Source organism: Phalaenopsis equestris, unplaced genomic scaffold, assembly GCF_001263595.1.
Source record: "Phalaenopsis equestris unplaced genomic scaffold, ASM126359v1 Scaffold000038, whole genome shotgun sequence".
Classification (NCBI taxonomy): Eukaryota; Viridiplantae; Streptophyta; class Magnoliopsida; order Asparagales; family Orchidaceae; genus Phalaenopsis; species Phalaenopsis equestris.
In genome coordinates this window covers 1,021,258-1,035,274 of record NW_018164480.1, presented here as the reverse complement: position 1 = coordinate 1,035,274, position 14,017 = coordinate 1,021,258, and the positions used below count along the sequence as shown (strand labels likewise).

Sequence of the window (14,017 nt, the reverse complement as noted above, 5' to 3'; positions counted from 1 at the left end):
TACACACAATAGATAATTACCTTCCTCCTTTAGGCCTGATATTAATCTATCTCATTATCAAGATCGGAATCCACTTCATATCATTCCCCTCCTCAGGATTCGTGGGGTATCCCTACCTCCCCACACACACGGGCCCCTCTCAATAGATGGATAGAATCTCTTCGTGTGGCTGCCAGACTGCAAAAGGTGCTGCGGCCGCGGTCTGAGAAGGAGGTTGCGATGACAGCCTGGACAGATGGCAGAGGCGGGCTAGACAAACGACGGTGGAGGGTCTCGGCCGGGAGCGTCTGGTGCGTCTCCCGCACGGGACGCGGGACGCGTCGTTGCCTGGAGCATCGGGTGCATCTCCCGAACGGGACGCGGGAAGCGTTGCGTTGTTACTGTAGACGTGCCACTACCTGGAGTGTCGGGAGCGTCTCCCGCATAGGATGCGAGACATATCGCGTCGCTGGAGTGCCTCCCGCACGCGAGGCAGGTAGATAAGAAAGGATGCGGGTAGAAGAAAAAAAAGGCAGAGACGGCTAGGCTTTGGCATTATGTCAAATTGAAAGAAAATAAGCCAAAATATAAATAAGGGCTAACAAATAAACCCAATAAAACCTCTTATTACATATAACACTCAACAAGTTTTCTTGGAGAGCATGTAAAAAAATATCTCCTACCTTGATGATGTGTGGCTTTTGAGAGGAAAGTAATAATTCCCTAGATTTGCCACAAGAGATTGTTGCTACTTGATATGAGGAAATCTTATTTTGAGACCTTATATAGTGTGAGTGAACTTGTGATTTGGTAATAATCGACGAAACACTTTTTAATATACCGCATATGTGACTTTAATAATTCAATGGATTGGATCGACTCTCTTTTCTCCATGGAATTGGTTGAAGATTAATCACATCATTAGTCATGGTGTCAATTTAGGTGTCTTTACTCTCTTTTATTTTATCTTTGAAATATCATTCTCAATTCTAGTGATGCACACACAACAAATTATTTGACACTTGCAACGAAAAGGATGCACTAGAAATGCTTACACATCAAATCATTCTCCAATTGTGTCTCATACCTCCTCTTCATATCTTCCTTCTCCCTCACGCACAACTCATGCAACTTGCAAGTCCTCGCTCTGCCAATTGGTCGACATGCTCCAGGAGCCAGGGAACCTTCCATTGGTGAACTTGGAGCCAATTCCGGCCTCTCTCAGCTACCCAACCCGCACTCTGTCTCCCTCAACCTTAGCTTCTCAAGCTGAAACTCCCCAGTCCAATATAGAAGCTCGCCTTCCTTGCTTGACCCACCAAAATGGCCACTAACCACTTTGTCAGTGAACCAACAAACCACATTCCAAACCAATTCACTAGTATTCTCTCTCTCCTTGTACTTACACACAAGCCACAGAACCAACTATCCCTCACGCTTGTTCAACAACCCACAAACTGCAATATCCTTTCCTTTGCTGATCTCACTTCAATCGCGTGACTCTTCCCACTAGCCAAAGTCCCTTCTCCACTGAAATTGAGCTCCTCTCCTCTGCCCTCACACAACAAAGCTACAAGCCAACCCCCAACCCCCAAGAATCACAGGTGCACCATTACTAATTAAATGTTTTGTGGGCTCCGAAAATATCGACTGCTCCACAAGACTCTCATTTATTTTTTATTTTTGATTTCAGAAAGAGTTTTAGAGAGTCAAATTTTTAGAAGGCAGGCTTGATCGTAGATAAGACACTACTTGGAGATTTTGTCCTCATTTTGCGAAGACTTTTTGATCTAGGAGTCGAGGTGTCTCATAGGCGCAAACCCCTGTGATTAATTATCCCTCATGATAACCGGAGAGCTCTTTTAATTAAACTTAGCCATTAAGAATTGAATATTCAACATATAGAATTAAACTTTAAGTCGATCTTAGCTAAAAAAAGATTTTATGTCAATCAATTATACCGTTATGGTTCACAACTCAAATGGTAGAAAAACATTAGGAAACATATAGGTTACACCAGTGATTGTGATATAATGATGTCATTTGACGACAAACACCCGGTCAGAGGGTCATAATCGTTATTTTGTGGTGTTATTTGACAGTAAAATTTCACGAACAGAGAACTAGGGCAACGACCTTACTGGAAAGCGATTGCTTTGATTGCTAATATAGGAATGCAATTGATATGACATTCACTTTTTGTGAGCTAAAGTCAATCAAAAGTTTATCATCCTCGACAAATTGTTGCGGAGAGTGGATGAATTTTTGTTTTAAGTCTTTAAGGATTGATTTTTAAGACATTTTGGTTGATTTGATTTTTGAAAATAAACCCCTCCGGTTGAAATCTTCAATCAACTCGATCATTATTGGGGAAAGTCTATTTTTGAACCCTATCAACTTTGTCCCGCTTATAGAGGATATGGTTCGATAATTGAATTCAAAATAAACTTTGAAGCATAATTTTAAAATAAACCCCTCCAGTTGAAATCTTCAATCTACTCTACCATTATTGTGGAGTTGACCATTTTAAAACTTTTATATTTGAAGGGGACATTTAATTCGGTTAGGTTAATCTTATTAGAGTATAAGTTTTACCGATTCATTTCCTTACAAGAAAAATGATGTAAATTTTTATTTTTATGATATGAAAACATATTTCAAAATTACTAGACTCGTCAATTATAATCCTTGCAAGGAGAAAGGTCATACTAGTTGGGTTGGACTTACACCCTATCTTATAGACAAGACACGATTAGGTCACGCAGCATTCTCAAACATATTATTTAAGCATTCAATACATTTGTTGGAGCATGTGTGGGCATTTATATTTCATATATTTGAATAACTGAAAGAATTTGAAGGCTTTGAAAACTTGTGCAACATTTAATCTATAATTATGATATGCAATTTAAGTCAAGAGAAATTAAAATCATGTATATGATTCTCATCTATATATATCTTCTAAGACATACACAATTCAAGAGAGTATAAACTAAGTCTAGAAGTATTTTAATATATTCCAAATCATTGCATTTAACTTAGGAATAACCATGAAGCCTGTATAAGCTTTAATAGCCATTTGAAACTATAAGCTTTTATTTAAATAGTACCTTATTGGAGTGCATGCAATGTTACATCTTCGGGCTTTAAGAGGAATCATCTTTTGTTCGCTAACAAGTGTATTGTGAATTCGGTGGCGAATTTGATATATTGGATCTTTATTTTAACATTTATAAATGACATGCATGTCTTAAATTTAGCCCCAATTTATGATATTTAACATTTAATTCAAGCTCAACCCCTAATTGAAGAATTTTATATTAAATTTAAATTTAACATCCCCATTTATAATATTTTATATTTTAGTTAAACTTACAAGCATAACCCCACTCAATTTATGATATTTCATAAAAGTCAATTGACAAGTTCAATTATTTCAATTTTAAGTTAATTACAACTCCAAAAGTCAATATTTAAATTAATTAAAATTCCAAAAGGTCGCAGTTTTAATTTACTTGCAAGTTAAAGATTTCAATTTTGATTATTTGAAAATTAAGGAGTCCATATAATTCAATTTAAAGTCATTTTATAAGTATGCAAAGTTAAAATCTTAAATTATTTTGCAAATCCAAATCACCTGAAATTCCGACAATCTGACGACGCCAACACTTGTTAAGTGGCACGGAAAAATGTCAACCCAACCATCTCAAAAGTCTCACTTGTTTCAGTGTCGTAAACACTGTGACAGGAAAGTAAAACAGAAAGTTTAACCCACGATCTTAAAAGACACAACGTTCCTTCAAAGCACCTACACAAAATATTAGATCGCAAACAAACATTTCCCAAACGGTACTCTATTTCCCCAAACGTTACTTAATTCCCATAAACAGACAATCTTTTTTCCACAGGTTGTAATAATTGAAATAAAAGAATAAAAAAATAATAATAATAAATAAATGCAGGCGGTTAGAGAAGACGCATCCCATCGTAAGAAACATATTATTTATTCGTTCGCACTTCTCATTTGAACCATCGAACGAACAAGCGAGAGACAATAGAGAGATCGTAAGAGATGTCAAAGAACTTATCCATCAATAGAGGAAGACGAAGGAGGAAGAAATTTGAAGAAATTTCCTACAGTTTCCTCGTCACCGCACCCATTCGAAGTTGTTGCTTCTTAGGGTATGTTTGGGGCAGCTGCAGCTTATTCAACTTATTCATATAAGCAGCTTATTCTCATATGATCAGCAGCCGATCCAGATAAGTTGGCCGACAGTTTGGTTTGTGTATTTGGAAAACAGTTGATTTGCAACTGTTTCTGGATAAATGATCATTATACCCCTGTGTAGTAGTGTTGTTTGTGACAGAACTGTCATAGTTATACCAAGAATTTAATCAGAAACATTAATCTCAAACCCCAAAGATTCACCTATTTGTCTATTGCCTTCAGATCTAATGGTCCAAAATAGATCAACTTCATCACCAATCTCAAAAACATCCAATGGCCGGATTCAGACCATAAGTAATACTCATCTCAAAGATCAAAGCTTTCATCTATTATTTCGTTGCCCTAAGATTATGATTGTTTAATTCCAATTTTGAAGAGGTCTGTTGATCCTAAACTTTTTGATTGATTGAAGGATCAAAATACTTATCAACGGTACCAAATTATCTCGCGCATAAACAACTCCTGAAAAACTACTCGGAGAAAATTTACATTTTCTTAAGCTATATGAGTGTAAAGGATGCAAATGACCATTATGATAACAAATTGATGCAACCCAAGATAAACCAGAAAAGGCAGCCCCCAAAAAAAAACAAAAAAGCATAAAAGAATTCGGGAAGAAGACAAAATATTTTATGTTAGCATGCAAAAATCAAATCCGAATAATACCAAGATCTGTGATCCCTCTCATTACTACAAGTGTGTGTGTGTATTTATAGTTCATGATCACTATTAAGGTTGAGATAAGAAGGAATTAAACATAAGCAAACTTATCAGACTTGACTGCTATAATAATAAAGTATGAAAATAGGAAGGCATATAAATTCCAATTACGCGAGGTCCGCTCAGTACTGACATTGCGATTTATGCGATGCAGGGAGAGACGAGCAATGCTTTACGGGAGAAGAAGGGGGATGCAGTAGTGGAGGGGGAGGATCGTAAGCTTCGGTGCTGGGGTCGACGAACAGGGAAGGAGCAGTAGAGAAGAATGCAGAGTTCGGTTTCTAAACAAGGCTGAGGGTGACAGGAGGAGACGGACAGAAGGGGGACGAAGGAAAAAAGCCACTCGACGCAGGTAGAAGACACGGGGCGCAGGGTAGATCCTGTGGCCGCCGCATTTATTGAAGAAATGAAAACGCTCTTTTTCATTAAGCGCTCCAAAAGCACCAAAACAAAAACTACGTCCGCCCGCAGTTATACGTTGCCCCACACGGGCCCTTACTAGAACGACGACGAAGAGGAAGGAGGATCGACTTTGTGCACTGCTACCGTGCTCGCCTGTGGTGGAAGATGAGGTCGACAAAGAGAGAGAAGGAAAGAGCGAGCAGCTCTGGAGTGAATCGAGTCCAAAGTAAAGAGGAGGAACAAGCCTCACGTGATCTGTTGGGATGAACTGCAACCGAAGGAGAAGAAGAGAAGTGTAGATCTCGCGGTATCGTCCGTGAAGTAGGGTTGTCGAGCCGTGCAAGCGAGAAGAGGAAGGAGATCGAGAAAAGAAGGGAAATCACTGAGTTGTTTTGGGTAGGCGACTTCAAGCCCGTTGTCCAGATCGTTCCGCCGAAGATCGTGAGGGTTGTTTCCTTTCTAAGAGGAAAGGGTCCCGTTTCTAGGTAAGAGCTTCTCGCCCGAATCTCCAATACGTCCGAGCAAGGCATGGAGCAGCACCTTTACTTCCCTCACCCTCCAGGCTCACATAGTCGGAGACCGGGGTCTGCCATCGGTCAGCTGTGAGGCTGGGATATTTGTCATCTGTCGTATAGGTCGTCGAGCCCATCCAAGAACCTCAAGAACTTACGCATGTAGCGCTTGGGGACGATGTACCAGAGCTTCGTTCTGTTCCTATGACCAGTTCTATTGTAGCGACTCTGTCTGCACCATATGTTGTAACCTCTCTTTCAAGCGAAATAAAAAGAAAAATGTATTAAATTATTAAGCTTCTTCTTTGACTAGAGATAAAATACAGATCTCTTTTGATGATCAAGGGAGGTCCCGGGCACGCCCCCCGGCCAAGAGGCGGAGGGTCCGAAAGAATCTCTTTTGATGATCTCTGAATCCAGAAGTTGTAGTTTCAATCCAGAAATTAATTGTTCCATCAGTCGATTGCATTGTGGAGTCATCTCGGGCTAACCCTGAGGCTGACCCCGAATTCGATCCCGAGGACGACTTATCCGAATATCTCCCTGACAAACTAGAGGATCTCCTTGAGAATGATGACCTCCTTGGAGAGGAGCTACATGATTTCAAAATGACAATTCACACTGTTATGATGGTGACCACTCGTGGTCAAAGATTTACAGTTGGCAGCCACCCTTTTGATCTCAACAAGGTCGAACATCATGAACCCGCAGAGGTTCAAAATGTCCCCGTGATCGATCAAGAGGACCAATTCAAGGATGAGCTTATCACTCTCCTTTAGGGTTAGATAACCCTTCTTACTGCCCACATGGCATCCTTCAAGTTGATTGGGTCGGGTCCGAGTTAGCTTCGCCTGTGTCTGTCCGATAGTACCCGACGTTCCATCTATGTCGACAAGGTTCAGCCACGCGTCATCTTCTGACGTTGCTCAGCTTGAGCATGCTACCTTTGATTTGCACATGCAGTCCTTAGTGGACGCAAAGGTCAAGGTTGCTTTGGCTGCTCAACAGAGCGAGTCTATTGTAAGAATTGGTAAACCATATCCCGAGGCGTATCAATACATTCCGTACCATCCAGGCTTTGTTCCCTCTCGTTTCAAGAGGTATGATGGAGTCGATGATCCCCGACAACATATCACATTGTTTAGAGCGTTCTGTTGCAACATCGGCAATAATGACGCGTTACTACTCTGTTTGTTCGTAAACAACTTGTCTGATTATGCCTTTGAGTGGTACGTCGATCTGTCGAATGTACTTTCAGGACATTTGCCAAGTTGGAGGAAGCATTCGTCAAGTGTTGCTGAGATAAGAATGCTTAGTTAGATGAGCGGCTTGATGTTTTAGGGAAAAATTTCAAAAAATGTATCCTTGAAAGGCTTGGTGTAGCTCTAGTGGCAGACAAGATTAGAGAGAATCGTCTTAGATAGTTTGGTCACATTAAAAGTCGTCCACCTGATGATCCGTTTAGGAGAGTATAGATGCTTTAGATTTAACTTATGTTAAGAAAGGTAGATCTAGACCTAAAAAGAGACATGGGCATGTTGTATAAAAATGATCTTAATTTATTAGAACTAAATGAAAATATAACACTCAATAGGACATAATGGAGAAAAAGAATTCAAGTAGCCGACCCCACATAGGGAATAAAAGCTTGTTGTTGTTGTTATTATTGTTGTTGTAAGAACATTAATAAGACAATAACAAATTAAGTAAAAAAAGAATGAATTAATTGGAGTAAGAAATTACAAATCTCATGCCCGTATAAAATGATGGCACTGCAAAAATTAGAGTCACAGTAATACTACAGAAAAAAACTACACATTTAACCTGCGCATACAAATGAAAGCTAAAAGACAATTTAATCAAATCAATGTTACTCAATAGCATGCCTAAGATCATTTCTTTTAGACTCATCGTCCATGAGTTAGGAAAAATGATTGGCACAAGATTAGCCCAATTTAATTCCACATAGCCATCAAATTCAAATTTGATTTTAAACCAGAAAAAAAAAAAAACACTTGAATAGCCCAATAAATGGAATAATTGCGATAGGATACCATCGAGACAATAAGTTTTCAAGCGTCATTCACTGAATCTTATCAAGTAAAAATCATGTGAGTAGTGGAAACCAATGAATCCCATGAAATAAAAATCCTACCACTACTATAATTGTCACATAACAAAGAATCCCGAGTACAAGATTGCCTCAATAATAAAGAGAAATGGAAGAACCAACACAACATTAGAAATCAATTGAATCTAAACCAATTTATAACATGGAATTATTAATGAACCAAACTGGTATAATCTCACATAAGACTATACCAAATGATATGAAGTACACAGCATAACCATATCTCAAGGTCATTATAATATACAAGTTGCAACTTATTAAAATTTAAAAACAAGCACGAATATACCAACTAATGGAATCAAATAATCGTTGCTCAAAACGTTAATTAATAATATGCTTTTGAAGAGAATAAACATGTAGATTTTATTGCCATTTTTATTGGTCTTGTGTTTTTAGTGAATCATATATTTAGATCCTCTCTCATCGCACGAGCTTAGGCTGAAACTGAATCACAATATGTTAGGCGTTGGAGACTGCTCCCCGATCGTGAATCGCGATCTCCCGCGCCCGCTTCCGCCTTCACATACCCGATCGCGACGATTCGCGATCCTCGTTCGCGATCCCGCTCCGCGCTCCCACACGCGCGAAGCTTTGCGTCTCTTCGCCAACAACCGTTCCCGCCTTCCTCTGACGCAAAACGAAGCATTCATTTGTTCCTTTTTGTTCGTGGTAAAAGCCGATGGCTCTCTTTCAAAAGTGAAGTCACGGTGTTCTTCTTTGGTTTTCCTTGGGATAGAGGAAGGTTTCCTCAGGGCAGAAGTGCAATGTGTAGTTCCTTGCGGTGAAGTAAGAAGAAAGAATAATAAGAAGATTGTTTTCCCTTGGCTTCTTCTTGGTAGCTTGTGACAGAAGAGAAATTGGATTTATTTCTCTTGTAAGTTTGTATTCTTCGGTGTATCTCGGTGTAGAGTTTCTTTGGTGTATCTCGGTGTAGAAATAGAAGAACAGAAAGAGAAAAGAGAGAGCAACGAAGTGGAAGTGAGAGATTCCTCTTGTAAGTCGAGGTGATCGACTGCTATAAAACTATAAATTCCTCAAGTAGTAAAATCCTCTGCAACTCTGTGGATGTAGGCAATTTGCCGAACCACATAAATTTGTGTGTTCTTTTCTGGTGTGATTCTTCTCATTCTATTTTTTGATTTGTCGATTGTTCTCCTGTTTGATTTATATATATACCACATCAATTGATGTATTTGTATAGTTTCACAACAGCTGATATCAAAGCAGGTTTCAGATATAAGGGAAAATGATAGCTGCCGATGAAGTGAAGGTTTCAGGGATCGAGAAGTTTGATGACACAAATTTTGGTTATTGGAGAATGCAGATAAAGTATTATCTTTATGGGAAGAAATTTCATCTTCCGTTATTGGGAAAAAGACTTGAAAGAATGGATGAGGCTGAATGGAATTTGTTTGATCGACAAGTTCAAGGGATTATTCGATTGACCCTATCGAGGTTCGTTGCACACATCGTCGTCAAGGAGAGAACGGCTGCATATCTCATGGCAGCCTTATCAGGTATGTATGAAAAGTCATCGGTGAATAACAATGTGCACTTGATAAAGAAGTTATTCAACTTGAAGATGACGGAAGGTGTTTCTGTTGCTCAACACTTAAATAATTTGAATACTATCACAAATCAATTGTCGTCTGTGGAAATTGATTTTGATGATGAGATATGTGCACTGATCTTGTTGACTTCATTGTCAAACAGTTGAGAAGTCATGAGAATAGCAGTTAGCAGTTCTGCAGGTAAATCTAAACTGAAATACGATGATATTCGTGATTTGATTTTAGCTGAGGAAGTTCGCAGAAAAAATTCTGACGAGGTCTCAGGTTTGAGTTCGACATTGAATGTTAATTTCAGAAGGAGATGACATGACAGGAACTCAAGGATATAGAAATCAAAATCAAAGTTTGGTAAGCAGACAACCTGTTGGAATTGTGGCAAGGCTGGTCACATAAGAAGGAACTGCAGGAATCCTAAGAAGATGAAAAATGATAGCGCAAATGTAGTATCTGAAGAATCACAAGATGCACTATTGTTGGCAGTTCATAGTTCTGTTGAAGACTTGATATTGGATTCAGGGGACTTGAATGTGGTAAGAAATCTACCAGAGGCCACAATGCAGGGCAATGATGGAAGTGAAAAGGAAAGTGAGTTCGGGGCACCCATTCCTATTATTCCATAAAAAGACGTTGAAGAACCACAAAGCTATGAAGAAATCTTGCAAGGTGAAAGTTCGAACAAGTGGGAGCTGACAGAACTGCCACCAGGGAAGAAGACATTACACAACAAGTGAGTGTACCAGGTGAAGACTGAGAGTGATGTCAGTAAGAGGTACAAGGCTGGACTTGTTGGAAAAGGATTTCAGCAGAGGCATGATGTTGCCCATGCAGTGGGAGTTGTAAGAAGAGACAAAAGTGACCCAGGAAATAGCTTGGAGGTGCAAAGCTATGTGGAACTTATTGATATGTTGACTGATGGTGTTACTCTCGAGAAACTAAAATTGTGTACAGCTTCAGTTGGTCTTCTGGAGTGAAGACAGAACTTTGAGTTGCAGAGGTGGAGGATTCAAGTTAAAGGATTCATGTTTGAAGAGAAGGGCGGCACCGCCAGTGGAGGAGATCAGTTTGAGGAAGGAGATGTTGCTGCATGGGTATCGCGAATCTCGATCTCCCGAGTGGGAGATTGTTAGGCGCTGGAGACCGCTCCCCGATCGTGAATCGTGATCTCGCGCGTCCGCTTCCGCCTTCATGTACCTGATCGCGACGATTCGCGATCCCGCTCCGCGCTCCCGCGCACGCGCGAAGAGACGCAACCGTTCTCGTCTTTCTCTGACGCGAAACGAAGCATCCCTTCGTTCTTTCCTGTTCGTGATAAAAGGCTTCAGATGGCTCTCCTTCAGAAGTGAAGTCACGGTGTTCTTCTTCGATTTTCCTCAGGATAGAGGAAGGTTTCCTCAAGGCAGAGAAAGATAAGTGCAAGAGGTAGTTCCTTGCGATGAAAGAAGAGAAAAGAAGAAGAAGATTGTTTTTCCTTGGCTTCTTTTTGGGTTTTTTCTTGATAGCTTGTGACAGAAGAGAAATTGAGTTTATTTCTCTTGTAAGTTTGTCTTTTTCGGTGTATCTCGATGTAGTTTCTTCGGTGTATCTCGGTGCAGAGAGAGAAGAACAGAGAGCAACGAAGTGGAAGTGAGAAATTCCTCTTGTAAGTCGAGGTGATCGACTGGTGTAAAAAATTCCTTAAGTAATAAAATCCTCTGCAACTCCGTGGACGTAGGCAATTTGCCGAACCACGTAAATTTGTGTATTCTTTTCTGGTGTGATTTTTCTCGTTATATTTTTCGCTTCGTCGATCGTTCTCCTGTTTGATTTATACATATACCACATCAACTGGTGTATTGGTATAGTTTCACAACACAATATCGTTATAGTGTGTTTTCCTTTTACTTTTATTTTACTATATGCACATATTTTTTTATCATGGCGATGGTTCCACTTTAAATTATTTGTGATTCAAAGATATGGGTAGGGAACAGGTCAAGCAAAGCTTAAGCCAAGTCTAATTGGGTTAGAAGTTTAAATAGGTTGATCCAAGCCCACCAAGACCCAACAATCAAGATTGTTTCTTGGATCCAAAATCACTTTTTAAACTTTCGGATAAGATCAAACGGACCCATTTAGTTGAATAATTATGCTGCCCAATGTACTTCTATGCTTAAACCTAACCCAGAATGAGATATATGGGTGTCAAATTTGGATTTGGGCTGAAAGCACGGGCCCAAGGCCAACTTTTTGGAGATCAGGAAAATCCCATACCGTGCCTAGTTCTATTTGGCGCCTTCGTCATAGAATAACCAAATTTAAAACGTCTATTCCAAGCAAGATACATTTCTCATGGTGTGCAGGATCACATTGACAATATTTTTTTTGTTTGTCAACTTCATATGTACAAGAGAGACTTCTAAAGAACCAAGTTTAATGGGGAAGATTAAGGTACCTGAAACAGCTTCTTCTGCAACTTTTGCATGCTGTTTTACTAGATTATCCTTCGTAGTTACCTCTGATTCAGCAAATAACAGTTTTTCAGTCAAGGCCTTCACTTGAACTTCCAATGCAGTAAGATGAGTGAATGATTCCATCTTAATTTGTATATAATTTTCATTCCTCGCATCGTCCTAGAATTAAAAAATATATTTGGGCAATAAGATTGTTGAGTTTGACAAAAGCACCAAGAAAAAAAAAAGATTCAATCAGATGAATAAATAAATATAAAAATAGATCGTAAGGTTGCAATAGCCAGTACAATATTGTCTTTTCTCGGAAAAGGCAGTTCTCATTTTGGAAAAAATAAATGGCATATAAAACAGAGTGCCATAAAATACTTAAGAATCCAGGTATACATGATATTTTTTCCATAGATCTTCAAGGGAGACTGCTAAACTTGGTTGAGTAATGTAGAAGAGGAGCAAAGTAACATGACGGGTTGATTGGAAATGGATGTTTATCATCAACCAGTTTGTATTCAAAAGCATGGGCCTATTATGCAGATCATTTGGCATGGATAAGTTATATATTTAATCTGTGCCTTTCAAAAGTAAGAAAACAAAAACATAACTCATACACAGCAAGCAATAGGAAAGGTATCTGTGTCATAAAATCTGAAGAAGAGTCATGCTGATTTTAATCACTAATGCAGGTTTTTAACATTCACTGAATACAGCAAAAATAATATGGTTTTTGACTGAGCAACCAAGCCTGGAAATTGTTTACTTGATACTTAACAAAATGGGCATCTTATGCAGCCCTTTCACATGCACTAATTTAATTACTATCATTGGGATTATACTCAATGAAAATAAATAAATAAAAACAAAAATGAAACAAAAAGAGAAAAAGGCGGATTTATGATCAGACTAACAGCAATGTTTTTTTTTTTTTTTTTTTTTTTTTGGGTATCTTTTTTACTTTCCAACTAATTTCTACTCACCTTTTCTGTCTGAGGTTCACTGGAATTAGGCAAGGATGCACTGGCAGAATCAGTAAAAACTGCTCCCTTTTCAGATTTCTTCTTCCAAGGCCAACTGCGACGATCCATAATCTATATCAACAACAAATTACAAATCATTAAGTCGGCTTATATAGAAATTCAGCTAAACAGGAACTTGATAAGGTAGTTAATATTGCAGGAAATATAAAATTCAAAAATGAAATAGATTTACTGATGAAAGTGCAAGTATTCTAGGCAGCCACAAAACAAGTTCAGAATAAATTTATAACGAGACGAGAACATTAATATATAGGCAAAAGGTCAAAAATATTTATTTCCCCCTTAGTTTTGTCCCCATTATATAACGAGACAAGAACAACCATCAATCTAGTTGTTATTTGTACATATTTGATGTGCAACCCATTGACATAACTCAATCTGCAACTCAGCCTTGGAGACTTTTATGTATCCACAATAAGGGTTATATGATGATATTTATTTAAAACTTCATAATAGCCTCCATTTAGATTTTTGGGCAACCACAACTTCAAACTTCTATGGTGTGAAATGAACCACCATTTTTAATAATCCTCACCTTGAGGAGCTATCACTAAAAATGATGTTGTCTCCATTACACCATTAAGTTCATTAAACTTAAAAATTGTTGATCAAGTACAAGCAATATTAGATCTTGATCCATGCAATCAGTTTGACATATCTGCGATCCCAACCTTTAAAGTAGAATGTCTCATTCTATTGTTTCTCTAATAAAGTGATAAAAAACGTCGATATTTGACCAAAGTAAAATATGTTGAGATTTTCGTACCTCTTTTATACTATTTTTAATGATATTGTACTTTAAAGAAAAGTATTTTTGATATTTTGTTGCAGAAAAGATGAATTAAAGTCAATGGAGCAAAAAGATGCAAAAAGGAGCGAATTTGGAACAAAAAGGACCAAAATGTGGAGGAGGTCGTCGACGGCGGGATCGACGGTTATGTGTACTTGTACAATGGGTAAGGCAGGGTTTTGGGGGGGGGCAGAAGCAACTCT

The 14,017-nt window shown here is 38.6% G+C and overlaps 1 protein-coding gene across 6 annotated transcripts in view; it reads right to left on the bottom strand.

The window, feature by feature from the left end:
* The window catches only part of LOC110019030 (filament-like plant protein 4), a 32,347-nt gene that overhangs the window by 11,344 nt on the left and 6,986 nt on the right, over positions 1–14,017 (bottom strand). Inside the window, exons 2-3 of one of the 6 annotated variants that reach the window (XM_020716546.1) lie at positions 12,965–13,075; positions 11,975–12,152 (exon numbers count right to left, since the gene is read on the bottom strand). In XM_020716546.1, coding sequence (XP_020572205.1) covers positions 11,975–12,152; positions 12,965–13,072 — 286 coding nt within the window. In that variant the 5' untranslated portion in view covers positions 13,073–13,075. Of the gene's footprint in view, positions 1–662; positions 1,860–5,579; positions 6,107–11,974; positions 12,153–12,964; positions 13,076–14,017 lie in introns of those variants that run through there. The other 5 variants (XM_020716550.1, XM_020716549.1, XM_020716551.1 and 2 more) reach the window with 5 other exon arrangements.